The sequence below is a fragment of the Scardinius erythrophthalmus genome (genome assembly GCF_964197995.2).
Source record: "Scardinius erythrophthalmus genome assembly, chromosome: 19".
Taxonomy (NCBI): domain Eukaryota; kingdom Metazoa; phylum Chordata; class Actinopteri; order Cypriniformes; family Leuciscidae; genus Scardinius; species Scardinius erythrophthalmus.
The window spans coordinates 27,393,555-27,414,391 of NC_138239.1; the positions used below are offsets into that span (position 1 = coordinate 27,393,555).

Sequence of the window (20,837 nt, forward strand, 5' to 3'; positions counted from 1 at the left end):
CACTGCTTTGATTCCTGTGCAATATTTTATGTAAAACAAGTTCCTCTGTAACTGAAGGCAAAATAGTAGTGCTGTCAAATCGATTAATAGCGTTAACATACAAGTTTGAGTTTATTTAATGTTACATGTGTATAAACACATATGTAAATTCAAACTTTTATGTAAGATGCGATTAATCTATTTGACAGTGCTACATAATATACATTTTAAAAATATTTTTTTCTAAATAATTTTTTTTTTTACTTTAAAATATATAAAATATAATTCAGTTATAAAAAAAAATCACTCAGTTTTCGTTTCGAAAATGCACCGTTACTCTGTGCCACAGATGGACATGCGCAGTTCCTTGAAGTCGATTCTCGCTGTCTTGAGGAGGGGCAGCTGAAAGATAGGAAATTACTATGAAACTTCGTAAAATGGGCGGGTATATCTGCCGGGAGGTTGTTTATATCTTGCCATGTAGGTTGTGTCTAAACATTAAAAATCATAGTTTAAGCTTTCACCGTGTATTTTCAAATTAAGCGGTTATTAAAGTTCCTGAGTACTGTTGTTAGGGGTTGTGTCGACCGCACGCAAAGCTGTTTTGGTCACAAGGCGTTTGTTACTTTTCTCAGCGCTGGTGAGTTTGGACTAATCACAATCGTTAGTGGTTATAGATTTTAGATGTATTATATTTGAGAGAGCTATCGTAGATTTTTAATTTGTATGTCAGATATTAATCCTTCGAATTAAGGTACTTAAACGATTATACATATTATTAAAAAATCTTTTCTGACAAGACAAAAAACGTCGTGGGATTTGAATGCGACTCAATAGCGGTCTGTGCCGTTGAGCCGCCAAGCGCCCCCTGGAGGAACAAAGGTGTATGTCTCATTGGAAACAGCTGAAGGTGGGGCGAATCGGGAGTTTCGTTGCGTTCGTGAATATGCAAAGCCACCGGGCAGCCGACCGTGACGCTCTTCATGTGCTCGTTTCGGGTAGTTTACGATTTTTGTGTCCATCAGCGTCTCAATGCAAATAAGCAGCCGGAGCGAGTGTTTTCATGCTGTGTGAGTGTCTGAGTGAAACTGCAGCACGGACTTCAGTGTGTTACATGACTGTAGGTGCTGAAAGCAAACCTGCAGCGTAAATCTACACCGAGAGACACGCTGTATAGTGTCATATGGAGAAAACCAGATGATCTTTGCCAGGGAAAGGTAAAGTTTCATATGCATAATATTGCACGCACTGTTCAAGTGTTTTTAATCCACATAAATATGTGGTTGTAACATATTTTCTATATATATATATATATATATATATATATATATATATATATATATATATATATATATATATATATATATATATATATATATATTGGTCTACTGTTCCTGTCTGTAAATGCATGTTGATTAATTTTCAGACATGAGTAATCCCATCATATGTTACACTGCTGACACCGCAGACCTGTGGGAAATATCGGAAATGATTTATATGTTTTTAACACGTATATAATGCAATCTAAGGTGTGCATAGGTTTGTCTATAATTACATTATTTGAAGAATATTGATCATTTGACATGTCTAGTAATGTGTGGTGTTTTAGAGAATTCATGAAGACTTTTTTCAGATTTTTAATGTCTGGCGACTGTGTTTCGTAGATGGTTGTGTGTTTGTAGACTCACACAAACGTGTTGTAAGGGGGATGGGATGTTTACACTGGATCCTGTTAATTCAGATTCAACACAATCGGGATTAAGAAGGGCTGATGAAATGGCATGAGAAAGTGTATTACGTATTACTCACTGCCCATATTACTGGCTTTTCTCACAAATTGATTTGAATTAAATGCATTTCTGTTTAAAATGCTAAGTTGAATTCTGTGTGTGTTAATTCATGAAGAAAAGTAAAATTTCACCTGAATATTCATAGAAAAAAAATATGAATATTTTGCATAATGAACAAACTATTTTTAGCAAGGTTTTTAAATTAAATATATAATGAAATTAACTAGGCTAGAATTAATAATATTTTCACGACAGTTAATCACATTTCTCCCCAAAATACACAATACTATACATCTTCTCAATACAGTAATACAGTAATGAATGTCTGGACACAGTGATTTTAAATTCTAATAAGAAATAATGGTCATTCTTTAGTTTACCATCCAATTCTCACTATTAACTACAACTTTTGCCTCAACAATATCCTAATTAATGTTTATTAATTTAAGTATGGATAAGGGTATGTAGAATATGGTCATGCAAAATAAGACATATTTTATAAGATATATATATATATATATATATATATATATATATATATATATATATATATATATATATATATATATATAAAATACTTCAACACAATTTAAATATTTTCTTTTGCATGCACAATTTAAATTATTTCTTTTGCATGCTCTAATGCATTTTTTTTTTTTGTAAAAGAAATGTGCTTAATTGTCATTAAAATAATGAGGAAATGCTTAGGGGTCCTAAAATAGGCTTGATTTTCTTAATGCAAAATATAATTGTGTACATTTTCTCCATTTTGGAGCTGAAATATGACCCAAGCATGTTCTTGAACGGTTTTGTGAGGTTCACCTAGTTAATGGATTGTTGGTTTTGGTTTACGGCTGTTATAACAGCTGTTTAACTGGTCTTGCCTAGTATAGTAACTGTTTACAAGCTGGGGTTTACACAAGCTTGCTTTGCCAGACACAAAACTAATGAAGTTAACCAGTTAAAATGGATCATTTGCTTATTTACACACACTGGCTTCAAATGAGGCTGGTAGCATTTTAAATTCATCTTTATATGTATTGTTATGTTGTTCCAGGTATCCAGTATCAGTTGTCGTAGCCACATCCTAGAGCCCCATTTGAAGGATCCATTGAAGACCACCCTGACCAAAGACAGTTTCTCATTCATTCTGTAGTCTTGTATGCATGTGAGAGGATGCATAAGACTGCGGATCAAAGCGTGCACTGACCCGAGACGCTGGTCAACAGACAGGTATCCATGAGGACCATCTGACAGAACAGGAAGGGCATGGAAGCAGTCGATCGTAGCGGTTTGCCTTACACACTATGGGTGTGGCGTATCTCCGAGTAGAGAAGAAACCCTTGTGCTCGCGTTCCTGCCAGTCTCAGTTCTGCCATTCAAACATGGATTTACCTTCCCGAGGGATGTGGCTCTTCGGGGCTCTGCTGCTCTTGTCCCTGTTCACGAGCAGCCTGGGCATCCACATGGACTCGGTGGTGGGCAGTCACAGCATGTTCACCTGCGAGTCGATCGGTCTGCGTATGTGCCAGGATCTACCCTACAACAGCACCTTCATGCCCAACCTCCTGAACCACTACGACCAGCAGACGGCCGCGCTGGCCATGGAGGTACGAGCCGCTCCGTCTGTCTCTTGTTCTGCTGGGATTTAGAGAAGGTGCCACAGAAAGCGGGTTGCCATGGAGCTTGTTGTTGTGGAAGCTTGTGGTTGTTGCTTTGATGAACTTGAATAATTTAGGCTGTTGCAAGTGAAGTAATCTTAATGTCATATTTTTAAACCTGAGTGTGAGAGCTGCAGGATTATAGGTGCTATTTTGGGGGGGTTTGTTCTTGTTTTGATCTTAAGGGTTGTAAGGTACTGTTATTACTACAGCTTGATCTGAACATCATTTCCGTCTGTGACATCCAGATTTTGAAAATATCTTCAGGTTTTGAGATACATTTTGCCCTTTTACCTGACTCTTCACTAGAGTCTCTAGGTGACTCTCTTATGGACACTGTATATGTGAAGAAGTTGTGGATAGGAATCTATTTTTGTATTTATTGAATATATTGAAAACATATTGTCATTACAACCAGTGTTGGGTTAGTTACTCTAAAAAAGTAATTAATTACTAGCTACTAATTACGTCAACAGTGTAATTAGATTACTATACTGTGTTAATTAGATTACTTTAGTTTAATTAGATTTCTCCCTAAAAACTATTGCATTACTAATTACTTTCTAAATCCCACATCAACCTCGACCAGTTGAACAGTGCAAGGATAGTCATGAAACTGCTCTTTTAATTCTTCCAAATAAATAATATAAAATCGCTTGAACTGACCAAAGTATTTAAAGAGAGGTTACATTAAAAACAGACATTTTAAAAAGTTACGCAAAATGTTGATGTTTTAATCCACTATTGTTTCGAATTCTTCTATTGTTTATACAGTATTTAATACAATTACATCAGAAGTAACTGTAATTAAATTACAGAAATATTAAGAGTAATCCTTTACTTCACCTTTTCAATGGAAAAGTAATTAGATTACAGAAAAAATAAGAGTAATCCCTTACTTTACTGTTTAAGGGAAAATTAAATTACAGAAAAACCTGAGTAATCCCTTACTTTACTTTTTTAATTGAAAGTAATTAGATTACAGAAAAAATAAGAGTAATCCCTTACTTTACTGTTTAAGGGAAAATTAAATAAAAGAAAAAATAGGAGTAATCCCTTTCTTTACTTTTAAGGGGAAAAGTAATTTAATCACAGACAAATGAGAGTAATCCCTTACCTTTTTAAAGGAAAAGTAACTAAATTACAGTAATTTAATGCGTACACCAAACACTGATTACAATCCTCCAAATTTGTTAATGAAAAACAATTAGATTGTTTTGAACAGTTTATAGTGACATTTCATTCTACAAACATTCTCTTTTTTCCATTTGTGTGATGCAGAATTGCAGATTGTGCTTGCTCAAGATTTTTTTTTAAATGCCTGCCACGGCCATTTTGATGAATCATATCCATATGAAATGCAATGAGATCATTTTTGCCCAGAGGTGTTTTTGCGGAATGGACCTGTTATTCATCATAAAAGTAAACTTATGTGCTGTAATGTCATTCATCAAAGATAGTAGATTTAATCTCGTTTTAATAAAAAGGCTAGAATAATTAAAAGTAAATGAAATATATATTTATCACTATTGATATAATCACATTATAGGTTAAACATTCACCGCATTTGAGAGATGTTGGATATTGTTTCTTTTGACTCAAGCATTTCTTCCTAAATATTTAGACTTTTAGAAATTGATTATATAGATATTAAGTAAAAATTAACTCTAAATGATTTGTTTCTAAAATAGCTCATCTGTTACAGAAATATCTAGGGAATGTCAAACAGCCAGGAATGGAATGTTTGTTGAATGCTGCTTTATTCCATGTGTTGAAGGAACAAATGGAGCCATCTTACATTTTTTCCCAGTTCTAACGGCCTCATAGTCTCTGCTGAGACCCATAAAGGCTGGATTGATTTGAAGCGTGGAATAATGCTCTTTCTCCCATTGTTTCAGTCAATTAAACACGATGAAGAGCATAAGCGTCCATCTGTGTTCTGAGATCACAACAGGGCAGCCAGTGTCAGTTGTCTGCTGTAGGTCTGGGGGGGTCATGTGACCCGGGCGGCACTGAGGTGTCAGGGGTGTACAGTATCCCCTGTGGATATGTATTACATCACCCCGAGATGCCCTGCTGGTGAACCAGAGCCAAAGTCCTTAAAAACAAGCCTTACCCCCCTCCCCATTTGCCCCAGTGTCGCGATGATGTTGGGTGGACGAGTTGATGAATCAATGGGATATGGAATTGTGATTTGTTCCAACATCACTGAAAGTATTTTAACTTTAACAACGCCAGTATCGCTTGCTAATATTAATATTATTTTTCCCCAAATTGTTTACTTCTTTACAGATTCATCCCTTACAGTACAATTATTTTACAAATGTTATGTGATTTGGAATTTATTAAAACAAAATCGTTTCAAAGGAATTTGTTCTCTGATCGGACATGGCTGGCGTGTGACTGTTGCACAAGGGCTTTATGTTTCTTTTCTGTTAGAGATCGGATGGGATTATGTGTAAATCTGGTGTGTATGTTAACTGAAGTTTTCTCTGTTGTGAATGAGGCCAGGCGATTAGCGCTGACCCTGATAAAAAACCATAAATATAGGTTATCCGTGTATTATGTGTTTATGCTGAGCTGGATTCTGTGCTCGTGAATGTAATCCAAGCAGAAGGATATTATGCTTTTTCACAGTTAAAGCTAAATGTTAAGTTTGAACTTAAAGAAGTTTGATGAATGTCACAAAATTCTTTAAAAATGTCAAAATTAAATTATATATATTTTTTTTTGTAATTTCACCCAAAAATTCAACTATTTGCTTATTTTTCTATATGAAATTATTAGGGTTTTTTTGTGCACTGTGACATTATTTTAATCATTTAAGCACAGATATTTCCCTCCCAAATTACTGTAAAATAAAATGTTATTTTAAATGTTTATACAGAAATGAAAATCATCCTGTTACACTGATTTAAAAAAAATTAAGAATGCATAATATTCAGTATAAAAACACTACCATTAGGCCTATGTATAAATACTTCACAGTTAAAATAATATGTAGTTATTTTTTCACTTTACATTACTTATAATTTGGGAGTAAATGTGCTTTATTGCCATGGAAAAAACTTTACAATGCAAAAATATTTTAATGTTAGTATTTAAACAGGTTCAATTTATTTTTATTTTTTATTTTATTTCAAAATCATACTTTTAATTTTAGGGTGAAATTTGACCCACTCATGTTCTAGACAGGTTTCATGAGATTAACCTGGTTTTCAACAGCGGTAACCAAAGGGTAATTACAAATTAACCAGAATAAGATGCGACTGTGGGTTTCCTTGACGTTTCACCAAAACCACTCACCCTTCCCGCCCTGTGCTGATTAAAGATCTCCAGAGGAATGGTTGGTTTTGGGGGTCTAGACGCCCTCATTGTGATGCGAGCGGTGATGCTGTATGTGGGCGGAGTCTGGGCGATAATGACGGACCTGTGTGTGAGATCATCAGTAACTGGCTAAAATCAGAGACTGATGCTGCATCCCAGTTCGTGTGTTTCTACTATGTCCTAAAAGTATGAACTGTTTTTGTGAAGAAAAACACACTTTTGATAGCAGAGGACTAGGCAAGCTTTGGGACATCTTCATCACAACTGCATCTTTAACGGACAGCTCTGTCGCTTAGTTACACGCATACTGTCAGCGTTTAAACTGCCCTGTCAATCATCGTGTCACAGTTAAGATCCTCCACATTCAATTTAATATTTATTTTCCAACCGTTTCAGAAAGAAATGTAGTCGGACGTTGATCTGCCAGTCGTGGGTCACACATTGCCATGTTTGGAGTTTTTCTAATTTCGAATACTATTCAGGACGGATTGTAGGCTATGTGAATTGGGACGCAGCATGAGACTGTTCAAAATGGAATATTAGCATACAGATACTGTAACCTACTACTGTATTACTGCCTAAAAACACAGTTTTGCATGCAGGAAATTTGAATAGTATGTGATGCTACATTGTTGTCACATGACCTAGTGAGTATATTGCATGTTTCATTCAGCAAGGGACGTCCAAGCATGTATAAAAAAAACTTTTCACATTTTTATCAGATAATGAGTCAAGAAAGATATTTAACTTATTTCCAGTTTCATTTGCAAGTCAAGTCAACACTAAATCACGCATTCTGTTTAATATGGCACGTTTTGGCAAATGTAAAAGGTCATCTGAGTAATCCAGGCATGCAGAACATTTGCATACTAAGCCACACAGCCTTCATATGCAGCAATAGCACAAGTAGTATGTTAGTGTGCTATTCTGCACATCACCTGGAACATTTTCCACAGCAGAGCTGAAAAAACGTGGATCTGGGATAGAAATGCTATTTTGATAAGCTTTGTTTTTCCATTGCATGTATTTTAATGAAAGATAAGGCATAGAAAATACAAAGAACTCGCTGGCTGGTAAGTTTTTAGCATCTCTAGTGTTTTGTTTTTCAGAAGGAGCATCAAACTAAAAGTAGCTAAGGTCGGAAAAAACACGTTTTGAGTCCTTCAGACCTCTAGCTGTTTTTTTCAAGAATGCATCTTGTTGTGAACGGCCCCTAATTCTGCACATTTTTGTGTGCATTCAGATTGAAATAATTGTAATGGTGTGGTGTTTTTCTGTAAGACCCCCTGTAGTTTCTACAGAACTGCTCTTTTTGAGATGGACTCAAATCTCTCTTTCACCCTCTCCAATTCTCTCCGTCCTCCTTAACAGGGTAGAGGCGTCACCATGGCCACAGACCGTAATTGTACGGCCTCAAAAGGACAAGCTTTAGTGTTCCCAGGAGGCGGTCTCTCACGCTGACCTTTGACCCCTGAGGATGAAGAGTTGTCAAAAGCCCTCCGCTTCAGATGGGCCTGTTCCTTCTTCAGGGTTACCATGGTATGGCTATTAAAAATGTAGGGAAAGAACGCTTGGATGAGTGAAACCTAGGAAAGACGCTGCCAGGGCGAGAAGTGATATTGATTCAGGGCTGGTTGAATGACAGGACAGAAGGAGTGTGGGAGCGAGCTGTCCTTTCTTTCTTCTGTTTTTCTTCCAGAGCTCAGATGAAGGAAATAACTCCGCGTTTGGACAATTTTCCCATTCAAGGCCCTTGAGTCTTTCACGTCTGTGTGAAAGTGGAGGGCCGCCCAGAGCCAATTGGTGACTGCAGAAGGAGTTTATCTTTGTTGTTGTTCTAGGAGAGACAGGATGTGTTTTATTCTCCGTGTGCCCCTGAACACCACAATTTATTCACTCCGTTCAGAGCGGCCAGCGTGTTGCCGTGTCACTCACATGGACGATTCACTTCTTGTTTTGTGTCCTCATTTATAAGCACTCAATCAGCGTCTCTTTATAGCCGTGAGCTCAAAATTCAGAGTATGGCCTGGAATATTTTACAGCATTTTGAATAATGCATAAATGTTGCAAAGTCCACTTTTCATAAATATATGTTTTCCTGCCAGGCTGTATTACATTGATCAAAAGTAAAGACTTTTACATTGTGACAAAAAGATTTCTTTGTTAAATAAATGCTGTTCTTTTAAACTTTCCATTTATCAAAGAATCCTGAAAAACCGTATCTCGGTTTTCACAGATATTTTAAGCAGCACAATTGTTTTCAATATTGATAAGCTTGCTTGAGCAGCAAATCATCATATTAGAATGATTTTTGAAGGATCATGTGACACTGGAGTAATGATGCTGAAAATTCAGCTTAGCATCACAGGAATAAATTACATTTTAAAATATATTCAGATATTAAGTTGTAAAATTTAAATGACTGTTTTTCTGTATTTTTGATAAAACAATTGCAGCTTTGTTTGATTAAATAGTGTATTCAACCCTTAAATTCATGAATTTCTTCACGCCAATCATTATTACATATTTGGGTCTTTAGCGACCCGGATCTATATCTAACATGAATGGATCTCTCACTGCTGCTATAGTATAAAACCTACCTGATATTTTAGTAACAATTACAAAAGACTAAAATGAAGCATATTTCATTTCCTTTTTGAACTTGGAAATTTGGAACTTAGTTAAATTTGAGCAGATCCTTATTACCATCATCACTGTCATTATCAGAGCTCATTTCCCCAGTACATTCAGCATCTGACTCATATTCACAATCTCATTTTCTCAAAACTATCATTTTCATAGTCTTCAAAATCAATATTATGATCGCTGATAGCTTCTTCACCAGATCCACCATCAAGTGACAGTGTGACACTAGTATTTCATTGCATGCAGTACTTGCTCTGCAGTAAATCACAGAGCCAAGTTTTGCTGATGACATATTATTTTGTTTTATGTGGAACATCATGTCATTGTTGTCTCTCAGACATTGTCACCTTGAGGAATAAGCACTTATTGAGTCGGAGATTCAATTGTTGTGCAGAAAAAATATGCACTATTACATACCTGGGGTCGTTAGCGACCCGATACTGTTTTACAACAATTCATTATAAAACAGATATTCTTTTTCTTTCCTTGTTTTATTGATTATAATGAATAGATTGAGGAATACTAAGAAGCTGATGTCTAATTGTGTGAAACTATATCTGTGATATTTTGGTCTAGATGTGTTGAAGGAGGGAACTTAAGTCTGCGAGATTTAAAATGAACTTTAATTTCCTTAGCTGACAGTGATGATGTAGTGTAGTGTCACTCATCATCAAGCAGATTTGATTGATTAATACAGTACACCTTTTCTGTGTTCAAACCATAAGTTTGCTATTTACTGCCAAAAACTCTTGATCTTTGGCAGGAATGGTGGAGCTGATGTGAGCTGACTGATGGTAGGTCACTGTTGATGGGAAACGTCCTGATAGTATCTGACAGTATTCTGGGCTGGAGGGAAGAATCTGTTACGTAAAGACTCTACAACTCTTCAGTTCAGAATATCTAGTGCACCGCAGTTAGTCAGAGCTTGTTAACTTGAGATTTGAGCGTATAGCAAGAGATGGATATTTGTGTTTGAATGGGTTCTGTGTCCTCCTAGACTTCAGTGTTGACTGGCTTTTATTAGTAAGGTTTGATAAGACAAGCATCACTTATTATTGCTTATACCTGGGGTTTGTGATTGGACAACAATGTTGCACAATAATGTTCTGCATGATAAAATAATAGGCAAACAATTTCCACCGATTTACATGGGATGAGGGACCAGAATTTCACAGAGGCTTGGGGATTTCAGTCAAATGTAGGATTAAATGAATGTAAGATGATGATCTGTCCAGGGCTCCAGACTGCGACCAAATGGTCGCATTTTGCGACCAAAATTTGAGAATGTGCGACTGAATTTTACATCCAGTCGCACATGTGCGACCAGTAATTATTATTTTTTTTTACGTTAAACGTGGAAGGGGCGCGTCAAAGAATCCGGAATGTGTAGCAGGCCAATGAGTGTGAGAAGAATAGGGAATGGCCACTGTAACTGGCTAATGTGTGGAGGGGGAGGGTCCTAGAGATAAGCGAGCGCGCGTAAGTTAAACGTCTGTGGGAAGGAGACGGAGACAAATATCAATGTCACGGACAGACCTATTTTTTTACAGTCTATGGGACAGACACAGTCGGTCGGATGATGATAAAGGCCTGAACCCACTATTTTCGGGAAGACTGGCTACGAAAATTCAGCTGGTTGAGGTACTGTAAGTAAGGTGACGAACTCCATGAGCTGCGAATGTTGCAGTCGCTACCCCAGAACTGCGGGGAAATAGAAATCTCAGCCTCAAGCAGAGTATTCCGTGACATGTTATTAAATAAAATGAAAAAAACTGCGCTGCGCTGCGCTACTCATTTCTACTTCATAGACCGTTTAATAGTTCGAACCAATAATAGACAGCGCAGAGCTTCTCTCGCCAGTCGCGGGCCGATCGCGATCACGCGAAACAGTTACATCGTGGAGATCCAGTGAAGAAATCCATTGAGTTCGCGACAGAATTAATAACATTGCTGCGAGATCCAGTGAGAAACATTCAGATTTGACGCAGAATTCTCTGTTATAAACCATATATCAGATCAAACAGCGCTGACATGGAAACCAGGAGAAACATGTGCCATGAACGAACAAGTTATAGAAGGCTTTAGGTCCACAGATCAGCAACATTCATCTTGGATTTAATGTAGTAACACCACTTACTGGGTATATCGTGGTTATAACAGTAGCCTACACATCTTTTTCCAGCACTTCAAAACTATAATATCATATTTAAATGTTATTTTTAATGTGTTGACCAAAACATTTTTTGTTCATCCTTTAAAGATTGTCCCTATTTATAAAACTAAAAGTTTCAAGAAGTAGGAAAACTCACACTTATTTAAAAAAAGAAAAGAAAAAAATATTAAATTACTATTGTAAACATAGCTGCAGAGGACGCTTATTGGCTATTTTCACTCCCTAATAACTATTTTGTCGCTCATTTTGCTTTTGAATTATTAAGACATTATGAATGATAATAATTAAAGTTAACTTTATCTATACACCTCAAATTAAGCTCAGTGCTTTGTCATCCCACAGTGCTACCAAATACTTTCTGTAGAACTTAGTGCCGCTGCCCTCAAATGTTAGTCTGGAGCCCTGTGATCTTAAAATAAAACTGCACCATACTTTCTGTACGTTAAGGCTATTTATTATCAAAGCATTTGTCAGTAATACAGTTATTTTGGGGGAAAATGTGAATAATTGCATTGTAAGATGATTTAAGGTGCGCCCCTAAATTTTCTGCTTGTGCTCCTAAAATTTTAAGTCAGGGGCTACAGCGCTCCTAATAAAAAAAGTTAGTCTGGAGCCCTGCTGTCATTTGACCTGTCATTTGCAGTAATTAAATGACTAATGACAGCTTAAGGAAGTGTTTTGAGCAGAAACGCAGTCATTCAGAACTCAGCATGGCACACACAACGACCCAGTAGGGAAAAGGTGACCGATTCTCGCATTAGAATCAAATCCTTTGACTTTCTAATCCTGAGAGAATGCAACTCTACGTTTTCTCCTCAAACACACTCTCTGGAAAGCTGGCAAACTGGATTTTCCACTCGCACAAGGCATGTTTGCTCGGCCGATTCCACCTGCTCCGTGAGCGAAGGGGGGAGTGAGGGGGTTTTCCTGTTCGGATCTGATTTCAGTCTTCATCCGTGTTCAAATCTGCCAGAAAACACTGTCAGTCAAGATCCCAGTCTAGACACCTGCATTACCCTGCAGTCATCCATTATTATACCTCTATCACTGTTTTTATGGACAACTACTTGGTAAAAAAAAAAAAGTATATAACTGCACTGCACACTCGCTTATAAGTTTATTTCAACAAATAATTTGGCAATGTTACTTTGATAAAGGCTTGTTGCCGAAACATTGGTAGAAATAAACTTATAAGTGAGTGTGCAGTTATATTATTCTTTACAAATTTCTTTTCCCCTCCATAACTCCAACTCCGTAAGGTGTGTGTCTCCTTTAATGCTTTGCTAAATGTACTATGGTACTACCATGTTTTTGTTTTTTTGTCCTGTATCATGGAAATACCATGTTATTTTTTTTTAAAGTACCTTGTAAATAGTGTATTGTGTAAAAATGAATATGGTAATCATTCAGTAGTACTCTATACCAAAGCACCCTGGCAATTCATGTTTCTGTTTTAGTTTTTTTGGACATGTATCATGATAATGTCTTCTAATACCTCTACTACATGGCATGTACATGGCAAAATATCATGGTGTCACCATGATGGGTATTTTAATCATGATAACACCAACTCTGTGTTCAAAATCGCCCCCTATAGCCTCATTGGGAATACGTTACTCCACTAATATAGTCCACCTGAAGGAGTAGCCTAAATGAGATTTGGGATTTGGGAAAAATGGGATTTTGCATAGTTTGTGATATCCATTTAATAATCATTTGAAACTTTGCAAACTGGCAGCTCAGTAGTAATGAAAAGATTTATCTTGAACTCTGTCATGGAAACTAGCATGCATAAACCTCAATTAAACAATTTAATAATCACTTAAAAATAAATTTATTACGCTGTAGCCACATTGGACCAGCGTTTTGGAAAATGGATGGATGGATGGATGATTCACCATGGGAATTCATTCGGCACGACCCTCACAGTGCATTATGGGTATTCTCTACACTCGTTATTGCGGTGCATCGTGGGATTGAATGAATGCACTTAATATCGTCCACTATGGTTTCGAACACCACTACAAATGGCTGTCCTCTTAAATAGTGCCCAATTTAAGGGTATAGAAGGCAATTTCGGACAGCCCATGTTTTGGGGTCGGTATCACGGTATCATGGCGTGATATTCTTTAAAAAAGTTACCATGGGGAGCCAAGCCAAGTAAAGGAAATTCTTTCTGTTTGTCTCTTTCTGCAAAACTCAAAATGGTGCCAACCCTTGTCCAGATATACCTCCTTTTCAACCAAATCCACACTGAAATACAGTAGCCTAGATAGACATCTTTATGTGTTATTTTTCTCAGCAAAGTTCTCAAGTAGCCCAGGAAGCCGTAAAAGCATGCAGTCGTATTCTGAAAGCTCAAGGCTTTCAAAGGTAACCTCTATTCATCGATTCTTTAAATGAATCATGAGCCTGACAAAAGAAAAACAGGAAGAAACTTAATCCATCCATTGAAGTGTTAGAGGAGTGGCGGTTGGCGACTGTGAGAGACAAATGTGCTGTTTTGCACCGCTGCCAGAAACCCCTCTGGTTCCTCGGGCTGCTCCTCCTACACAGTCTGGGCTCGCTGGCACGACGGCGCGCCATTCACATCAACCCCGCAATGTTTTAATTACCATTACCGTCTTAGACATGGAGATTAGGCTAAATAATATGTATGAATCTCTCTTTCGGGAATGCGTGAGTGGTCTTGATTAATTACACCTTCACGTCTCAATGACAGACGAACAAAAAGATCTTTTCGCAGAAAATTAAACTCTTGCGTGCATTAGTCTTGCTTTATTTTTTGCAGGTCACAGTGTGAAAGGTGTAAAGTGAAATCTGTAGAAAAGTAATGTTATACTTAAAGCAAGTGCAAATTTTTTTTTTATTGTCCTGGATGCTGATTGATCAATGCTGTTTGGATTTGAATAGGCAAATGCTTAAGAGTCTATTATTGGATCATTATTGCATTGTTATACTTATGTTTCTAGCATGTTATGTTTGGCAACAGTTCTTCTAACCCTTATTGATGGAGTTTGTAGCTTTTCATTTCTTGAACAACCATGTTGGAAGACACATCATGGCCATATTCCAGGAGGACAATGTCAAGATTCATCTGGTTCAAACTGTGAAAGAATGGTTGGGAGAGAGCATGAAGAATCATTTTCACAGATGAATCCAGACCTTAAATTCAATAAAGTCTTTAGGATGTGCTGGAGGAGACTTTACAGAGTGCTGGACTCTTGCATTCTCAATACGATTGGAAATAACATCACAACATTTCCATTAAGAGGTGCATACATTTTTGGTCAAGATCTTGTATTGACAATGCAAGAGTCCAGCACTCTGTAAAGTCTCCTCCAGCACATCCCAATAAACATATAAAAACAAATAACATGCTAGAAACATAATAACCTCTGCTATATTGATCCAATCATTGCCTATTTAAATCCAAGCAGGGACTTTTTTTTTTTTTTTTTTTGGTTGGGCAGTGTGTGTGTGTGTGTGTGTGTGTGTGTGTGTGTGTGTGTGTGTGTGTGTGTGTGTGTATGTATTTATATTTATATTATTGGGACTCCAAACCTTCTGGGCAGTGTGTGTGTGTGTATATTTATATTTATATTATTGGGACTCCAAACCTTCAAATCTTTTCGTTTTCTTAAAACATTTTAACTTTGATACATCAGATAACTATAGAAGCTTGTTTCCGCCACAGAATAAAACATTTTAAAAGATAATTGCGACTTTTTATCTCACAATTGCGAGTTTACATCTCGCAATTCTGACTTTATTTCTCAAAATTGCGAGATATAAAGTCAGAATTGCGTGAAATAAAGTCGCAATTGCGTGTTATAAAGTTAAAATTGCGAGAAATAAAGTCAGAATTACGTGAAATAAAGTCGCAATTGCGTGTTATAAAGTCAGAATTGCGAGATATAAAATCAGAATTGCGTGAAATAGACAGAATTCTGACTTTTTTTCTCGCAATTGCGACTTTATATCACGCAATTCTGACATCTTTTCTCAGAATTGTGAGATAACTCACAATTGTGAGATATAAAGTCCAATTCTAAGGAAAAAAAAGACTGACTTTTTTTTTTTTTTTACCTCAGAATAGTTTATATCTCACAATTCTGACTTTATAACACGCAATTGCGACTTTATATCATTCAATTCTGACTTTATATCTCCCAATTCCGACTTTATTTCTCAGAATTGCGACTTTATATCTCGCAATTGCGACTTTATTTCTCAGAATTGCGACTATATCTCGCAATTGCGACTATATCTCGCAATTGCGACTATTTCTCAGAATTGCGACTTTATTTCTCACAATTCTGACTTCATATCTCGCAATTCTGAGAAAAAGTCACAATTCTGACTTGATATATCGCAAATGGGAGAAAAAAAGTCCGAATTGTGAGATAAAAAGTCGCAATTATTATTATTTATTTATTATTCAGTGGCGGAAACAAGCTTCCATAGATTACACATTGTAATGTATTTTATCGGTTTAGAAATAATTTTAATAGCTAAATAATTATAAATGTTAAATAAAATAATTTTATTTCATTTTTTATTCCTTGTTACACCTTCAAGATGTATTACATTCATCATAATATGTTATAATGAATAATATAACACTTTATATCTACATTCAATGCTTAATGAATTATATGCCCTTTAAAGGTACAACCATGAATATGTAGGCCTTATAATTAAATGAATCAAATATACAGGCTTCAAATAGCCTAAAGTGCTAGTCCTCAGCCAGTAGCAGGTGTGTCACCGGCTCTGTATACCGTCAAGTAGAGATAGATATATGAGTTAATGTAAGTATGTAGCATGAGTTACATATTTCAAAACACTGTCACATAGGATCAGGCATATACTCTGATGAGCTGAATTTTTAGGCCGTTCGTGCAGAATGAGATGTATGCTTTTACTGTAAGTCAGCGATGTGAAATGGGTGGTGATTTGTTTAGCAGAACTTGTAAGGTGACGGAGACCGACGAGAGGCTGTTAGAGGAGGAATCGTCTCTGAGAGTGGGGTCAGTGGGGGCGAAACCCTCGGGGAGAGATGGATAGATGGAGAGAGAGCTATCCGAATGCTCTTCCCGCTGGTAAATTTGTGCTGAACATCTAAGTGCACACGCTTGAAGACACACGCTATTTGAGTGTTTACAACACACGCGTGTTACCATACATACAGTATGGCTGCGTGCTGAAATATTGAGAGCAATTGTGCCTGTTAAAAGCATGTGAGTAATGGAGGGTGAACACGCTTCAGTGGAGTTTCTCCTGGTGGGACGCTTAGATGCGTTTTTATATGTTAGCCTGTGAATGAATATTCTGTGAATTAATACTTGGACTGTTGGACATGTTTCTTTAAACATGGTACCATGGTAAAACCATGTTTGAAGTATCTTGATACTAGAGGTGGGCATAGATTAATTTTTTTAATCTAGATAAATCTAGATTAATTTTGAAATTAATCTAGATTAATCTAGATTAAAATGGCTCATTTGAATTCTGCCGAAGGCATTCAGAATATGTGTGCTACCCAAATAATGACTATAAAAGTAAGTCTTTGAGAACGGGTTTCTCAAGCCAGGTGGCGCATTAGACCAGGGGCTCATCTCCTGTTTCCAAAATGCATCACAAACTGCTTGAGAAAGCTGTTCTACTCATAGACTGTAAAAGGTTACTACTGTACTGTTACCGTCCGTAGGCAACATTAGGTAGGCCTACGTTATTATCAACTACTATAGGCTATCAATTAGGGATGGGCGATATGGCCTAAAATCCATATTGTGATATACATTGCAGCCTCTTGCGATAACGATATTATAATAAAACCATTTCAGAACAGGTTACACAGACCCTGCTAAACAAATGCTAAATGTTTTTTTGTTTTTTTTTAAAGGGTTACTTCAGGATTTAGCATTAAGCTTTGTATTAGTAGAAAACCTGTAGTATTTTCAAATTACCATGCTTTCCACCCTCATATCCCCCTGAGACAAGAGATTTATGTATTTTTTGTCTGGAAAAAATCCTCCGATGACGCAAAAATCGTCATTTTGCGTCATCGGAGGATTTTCTGGACAGAGGCTAAAGACTACAGCCAGTAGAAGGCGTTGTTCCGCATGTTTTCAGCCCGCCCATACAGGGTGGGATCTCACTCAGAATGTACACACAGTCAGCCGTCTTTCTTTGGAAGCTAAGCTAGCAGGCTCTTGTTCTGTGGAGAAAGCTGAATAGTAGGAGAAAGCTGAGTAAGTAACCATCCTCCTTTTCCCGGACTTGTCTGGCGGGCGAGATCGTTCAAAATGTCCGGGATTCAGCTTTTGCTTTCTGCGGTCGCCATTCATTGTTTACATGCACACCTTTCAATCTAACTGAATTCATTCCGATTGGTGAATTTGAATGTAGTGTTTACATGAACGCTAAACAAGTGATCGGTTGATGTGCGTTTTAACAATGCTAAGAAAAATTCCCGCTCCTCCGTGAGAGATGCGAGACCCGGCTCGTCTCAGTAATGACGCCACCGGCCTCGCGCCGTTCTCCCGCGGCCGTCAGCCTCGTCCTGCTCGCCACAGTAAACATGATGAATGGCGACAGTAGAACGCAAAAGCCGAATCCTGGACATTTTGGACGATCTCTAAATCCCTCGCAAACTCATCACGTAGGCTAGCTTTGTTGTTTACAACTGCGCACTCTTACCGGTAGGCGTGGCCTCCTAAGGCAGCGAAGCAAGTGCATTCTGGGAGTTGTTGTCTTTCATCCACTTAAGCCAAAAATACATTTTCTGGCTTTTCTCAGTCTAGAAAGCTCCAAATTCAAAAATTTCTTCACATTTCTTCTACTTAAATGACCTATTTTAAATACACATTCATCTTCCCAGAGGTGAAGTATCCCTTTAAGGGTGCATGTAGTTTTGAGAACATATATTGTGCAAAACTTTAAGTATACAACATAATTTTGCAGATAAATAAAATTTAAGTACACTAGCTGCAGAGACTTAAGTAGGTCTAATCTTTATTATGGCTTGGAGCATACGAAACCCCTAAATTTAAAATTAGAATATTCTAACTGATGTCTTTTCAGTTAAAAAGAAACACAACAACGATTCTTTAAATCGGGCGCAGACAGAGATTATGTTCTACACCACTCAGATATATTGGGAATAGCCTAATACGCGCGCGCTGGTATTCAGTGATATGTTTCGTTTTGAATTTGAGGTGGTAGAACGGATTAGTCGTGTGTTAACTTACCGAACTGTTACACCACACAGTCTACGTCGGACGGCTTAAATCCGAACCAAGTCCAAATAATGGATGTTGCACCGATCTTTTACACCAGCTTTAACTTTCAGCCGTGTTTACTTAAGATGATGACGACGAATATGCGTTGCAGCCAGGTGTACCTCGCGGCCGCGGGTAGATTGCGTCATCATAGCTTGTGCAGCTTGAGCCAGCTCTCAACCCAACTTGGAGAATAGATTAACGGCGATATTTTTTTTATCGCGCGATAAGAGTCTCCGATAACGGCCCACCACTACTTGATACATAAGGCATTAGCATGTTTTTGGACATGTACCATATTAATACCATTAATTTCAGACAGAATATTGCTTGGCAAACCTAAGAAACTTATGGTTACACTGCGTCTGCATTATTATAAATAAAGCTGTCAACGCTGGAACAATCTGTGAGACTTTGAAAAGACGGCTATTGTTTCTACTTTGAGTGCTGCTGTGGTATGAACAGCATAGCAGAATCTTTAATGCTTGACACATTTCTGCCGTCACTTAGTATATGGTGTACAGCCCAGCCCTATTAGACAGCAAAAAATTCCCTTTATAGATCCGTGTCATTTTAATCCAGCTTTCTTCATTTTAAAGTAGTTCATCATTTCCCAAATGTCTGTTGCCTGATGGATGTGCGGCGCTCTTTTCCTCTTCAGAAGGCATCAACCCTCAGGACTGTCTGTCTAAATTTGGCAGCGCTTTTTTTTTTTTTTCTTCTTTTCTTTTTTTGTCAGTGTGCGTTCTTTAGGACCTTCTTTCACGCTCACAAAATAAAAGGCTGTGATCTCCATTCTGGATTCAGAGTAAGCCTGCAAACCGGCATTTCACGCTCTGACAGGGAGAAGATTCATGGCGTTCTTGTGGCATCTCTATCTGCTCGACAGATCCAGAGATTGTGTTGTGTTGTGCTCAGAGACGGAGACGGTCTGAGCTGCCGTTTGATGTTACACCCCTGTCATTCACATGCTTTTAGAATTACTTGGGCTTTTGGGGTGATTTATGAAAAACAAGTTTTGACATTTCAAAGCAGGGCTTTTCAAACTTTCTATGTTGTTGATGCAATTGTTTTGATAGACGGGAAACAAGATCCATTTCTAGTTTTGACATTATTTATTTATTCAGACATTCCACTTTAAAATACAATTAGTAGGCTATCAGCTGTTTGAAAAGGTAACCACATTTTTCGAAAAATTAAAATGGGTATTTGCACATCAAGTAACATTGGGATCCACATATCTATGGGATTGACCCATATAGGGCCTTAAAAATGAAGATTTCAAAGGAAAAGTTTATTAGGAATGAGAATCTAGTAGGATATTGAGATATCTTTAATACTTTTAGAGTTACAGGCTTGTAAACTTTGGAAAAATAATATTTATGACAAAGCAATTGCATTGATAGAAAAAATTAGATATATTTCTAGTTTCAAAATGATTTGTTCATTAGATATTCCTCTTAAAAGAAAAAGTATCATCAGCTGTATGCAAAGTGACCCACAATTCGTTTTTGACCACTGAAAACGTGTACAATTTACGCACATTGAAATCCCAATATCTCTGGAAATGCACCATTTTGAGCCTTAAAAATTTAAGATCTCACAGAAAAGTTTAAGAACCAGAATCTAAAAGGATATTTAGAGATCTTTACTACTTCTAGAGTTACAGGCATGCAAACATGCAAACACAAGTTTCCATTTTTGAACTGTTACCGTTGGATTATAATAACACAACAAAGGTTGCCAAAGTCAATAGATTTTACTAATCAATGTGTAAAAAAAGGCATTTTTACCTCCCTGTAATTTGGTTCCAAATCTCATGTGAAAATTTCAATTTTGAAATTTTCACAAGTGTGAAACGTTCCTTTACCCGGGGGTTCAAAGAACTAAAGGCAAGGTTAAGAACGACGATAACCCGGGGTTAAACAGTGTGAAAAGTTAAAGAAACTTTGTTTTGTGTCCTACTTTGTGGAAT

The 20,837-nt window shown here is 37.1% G+C and overlaps 1 protein-coding gene across 1 annotated transcript in view; it reads left to right on the forward strand.

Moving 5' to 3' along the window:
- The first annotated feature begins 330 nt into the window (after positions 1–330).
- fzd3b (frizzled class receptor 3b) overlaps positions 331–20,837 on the forward strand; it is a 36,879-nt gene continuing 16,372 nt past the window's right edge. The window contains exons 1-2 of the mRNA XM_081347517.1: positions 331–1,196; positions 2,827–3,379. Of these exons, the coding sequence (XP_081203643.1) occupies positions 3,077–3,379 (303 nt within the window). The 5' untranslated portion in view covers positions 331–1,196; positions 2,827–3,076. The remainder of the gene's footprint in view (positions 1,197–2,826; positions 3,380–20,837) is intronic.